The 3,532-nt window shown below is 36.1% G+C and overlaps 1 protein-coding gene across 1 annotated transcript; it reads left to right on the forward strand.

The window, feature by feature from the left end:
• The first annotated feature begins 621 nt into the window (after positions 1-621).
• LOC127122446 (uncharacterized) lies at positions 622-1,497 on the forward strand. The gene is made up of 3 exons (XM_051052785.1): positions 622-825; positions 937-1,017; positions 1,069-1,497. The coding sequence occupies exons 1-3, from the start codon at positions 622-624 to the stop codon at positions 1,495-1,497; spliced, it is 714 nt and encodes a 237-aa protein (XP_050908742.1).
• Positions 1,498-3,532: the final 2,035 nt, after the last annotated feature.

The raw sequence follows: 3,532 nt of genomic DNA on the forward strand, positions 1-3,532 counted from the left end.
CTTTTAGGACGTAGTGCAATGGCTATTCAGGTGTAGACTTGAATTAGTTGTTACGTGATACTACACTCAAACGAGTTTCTCTTAAGTATATTATTGGTTGATGAGTAGTCATATAAACTGGCAATATCCAAAAGATGGAATTACGACTCTGGGAACCTTTTTAGAACCCTATTCTACAGGTGATGATATCCTTAGTACATACATTGTGGGTTGGTTCTTACCCTTGGCTCCATGCTCGTGACTCTGAACCTTTGAACCTTGTTTTTGTGCTTTGTGTGACCTTGTTTATGATTGTTGCATCATGCACTCATGGCATTCATTAGAATTTTTACACAAATTTTCAAGGAACTTAGAGGCTCTTGTTGCAAACATCGCAGATATTTTGATCATGGACATTGGAAGAAGGAATACTTAGAAATACAATTTCAGATGTTTTAATCTCGTGGAGTTAAGGAAGATAACATCTTTCATGGATGATCCTAAGGGTTTCATAGACCATTTTGGAAGACTTTTATCTGTGCTATCTACTGACATTGAGATGGTTTACTCTGCACTTTGGTTCAGTTTTATGATCCTATTTACCGGTGCTTCACTTTCCCTGATTATCAGTTGCTGCCTACCATGGAGGGGTATGCTTATCTGTTTGGTGTACCAGTTTCTGATAGAGTTCCTTTTAGTGGGGTGGAAGGAATTCTTGAATCTAGGGTTGTTGCCGAAGCCATTCATCTGAAGAAGTCTGACATAGATTCCAATTTCACTGTCAAAGGATGTATCAAAGGGTTGACTTTAAAGTTTCTATTGGAAAAGGCCTTTTCTTTTTCCAATGTTGGTAGCATGATGTCCTTCGAAACTATTCTGTCCTTACTCATCTATGGTTTAGTCCTGTTTCCTAACATTGACAATTTTGTTGATGTTAATGCTATGAGGATCTTCTAGCTTAGGAATCTGGTTCCAACTTTGCTCAGTGATACTTATTTCTCCATTCATCATAGGACTTCTAAAGGAGGTGGAACTATAGTTTGTTGTGCGCCTTTACTGTACAAGTGATTTATTTCACACTTGCCGCAGTCTCCTATCTTCCAAGAAAACAAGGGTTGTTTGAGGTGGTCTCAAAGGCTCATGTATCTCACCAATGATGACATTACTTGGTACTCTTCTATTTACAACGACATCGAGACTATTGATAGTTATGAGGAGTTCTCTAATGTGCCTCTTCTTGGTACACATGAAGGAATCAACTACAATATGACTTTGGCAAGATGTCAAATTGGGTTCGCTATGAAGGGAAACCCTAATAACACTTTGTTAGAAGGTTTCTTTTACCAAGAAGGGAAGGACACTCAAGGTTTGAAAGCTAGGATAGTGCATGCTTGGCATAATGTTCAATGGAAAGGAAAAGGTGAGCTTGGATTGAGGAATTATGTAGCTTTGGAGCCTTACACTAGTTGGGTGAAGAAGAGAGAAAAGGAATTCAAGACGCCATACGCTTATGAATGACCTATGTCCTTAGTAATGGTCAAATCTCCCACTATTAAAGGAATAGATAAGTTGCAAGAAGCTTTGGATATAGTGAAGCAAGATATTGCTGATTGGGAAAGAAAATTTCACACCTCACACCTTGAGAAAGTAGGATTGCAGAAACAACTAAAGGAAAAGGACGACTTGATAGAGTTACTCGAGCAACATGTTGTGAGGAGATCCAGAGGCCAAAAGGATTTATTTTCCTCTAAAAGCTCATCATCCGCTCATCTTCCTACTTATGGCGCTTGGAAAGGCATTGTAGACCATCTCATGATAGAGAAGGATACTATGAAAAGCACATATGAGAGAGAGATTAAAAGGCTTCGCAAGAAGTGTCAACTTGGAGTTGGGTCATCGTCGGACATGATTCCATAGACCTAATTTCCGATTGTGCTCAAACATCAAAATCAAACCTTTCTTGGCACATTGTAAACTTGGCCATGATGTTAAAACATTGCAAAAAGAATGGGATCATAAAGCCTCTTGAGTAGGATACCCCATTAAGTTGAACATGGTGACTTGAAACTGCATAAATCACCATTGCCCAAAATTTGATCATGACTAAACTCAATTCCAAGCCAAATTAGCAAGTGTTTTGGTTCTAAACATGTTTAATCAAACCTTCAGAAGTTAATTGACACTTAAAATGCATCATTTGGCTGAAATTTGATGGATTGCAAGTCACACTTTCCACGCATTTTGAGAAAATTGGTTTTGCATGAATTGAGCATCATTTGGCACATATGAGATCACCAATTGCTTCCCTATAAATAGAGGAACTTGTTGCATTCATTTAAAATCTTTGGAGAGCAAAAAAAACCTGCTGCAACTTGAAATTTTCCTAGAAAAATCAACCATCGTGTTTTGAGTTTCAACCTATTTCAATCCATTTTCTTGATTCTATTATCTCTATCGGCATCCTCTGAAACTTTTGCAATAATTCCGAAGCTCTGAAACCTTCTGAATTTCTCCAACCAGATCAAGCTTCATCAACTTCTGATCAATATATGGACAAGGTAGTTCTGAGCATCATTTAAACTCAAATAAGTTACCACAATATAGTCATCCAACCACTGATGCTTCCCCCTAACTTATTTGGTGTTAATTGGTCATGTTCATTATTTAATTTTACTTTACGTGTTTTGCTTGTTTCTGAAACTTCTTTGAAATTCCCTTCGCTCAGTTCACATAAATGAATTTGAAGCATAAGGTTGAATTCGGGATAAGAAGAGGATCACAATGGTGATGGTCTCGTGTCTTGAAGTTACCAAATGATGAAACTCCGGTGAGAGCTCACCATAGAAGACAACTAGAGTATTTCTCAGGTGGTCTGAGTTTGGACCAGACACGTTGGCATTTTGAAATGTTTTGATTTATCAGATTCAAACCTGGTCCCCTGTTTGGCTAGCAACGCGTTCCACCGTATTTCTCATCATTTGGAGTGTTGGATATGCCACGTCAATTAATGAGGCGTGACCCAACGCTCCTGGATTTTTTTGATTTTAATTCTTTTTCTTTTATTATTTTAAATTGCTTTTTCTTTAAATATTCTTAGTAATTTCATTTTTTATCCAAAAAATCTTAAAATAATTTCTAAAATTCTCTTTTATTTTACTTCATCTGATTTCTCTCTTTTCACATTTTATTTCATTGATTTTCTATTTTTCATGATTTTGCTCTTTTCTCCTTTGTTTTAATTGATTTAAAAATACTTTTATGCATTTTTAAATTCTGAATTTTTTCTTTTATGGTTCTCATTTTATTTCCAACCTTCCATAATTTTTTTGGCCATTTTTTGGTGTTTTTAAGGACTTTGTGGATTTTTCATTTTATTTCTATTTTTAAGATCAATTAAAAATACCTTTAATGAATTTTTATTTCATTTAATTGCATTTTAAATTTGTTTGACCTTGTGGGTTTCTGTTGGCCTTGAATCATGATGATTTTGACTTCAAGTCTCATCAAACTCAATGATTCTTGGGTGTTGATGGGGTGAAAACCCTAATCCACT

The sequence above is a fragment of the Lathyrus oleraceus genome, chromosome 2, assembly GCF_024323335.1.
Source record: "Lathyrus oleraceus cultivar Zhongwan6 chromosome 2, CAAS_Psat_ZW6_1.0, whole genome shotgun sequence".
NCBI lineage: Eukaryota > Viridiplantae > Streptophyta > Magnoliopsida > Fabales > Fabaceae > Lathyrus > Lathyrus oleraceus.

What these genes read in the sequence shown, in the direction of transcription:
- LOC127122446 (XM_051052785.1), top strand. Translation starts at nt 622, where the DNA reads ATGGAGGGGTATGCTTATCTGTTTGGTGTACCAGTTTCTGATAGAGTT. An exon ending in AGGCCTTTTCTTTTTCCAAT is followed by an intron (nt 826 to 936) that starts GTTGGTAGCATG and finishes AGGATCTTCTAG; the next exon opens with CTTAGGAATCTGGTTCCAAC. An exon ending in CTAAAGGAGGTGGAACTATA is followed by an intron (nt 1,018 to 1,068) that starts GTTTGTTGTGCG and finishes CACTTGCCGCAG; the next exon opens with TCTCCTATCTTCCAAGAAAA.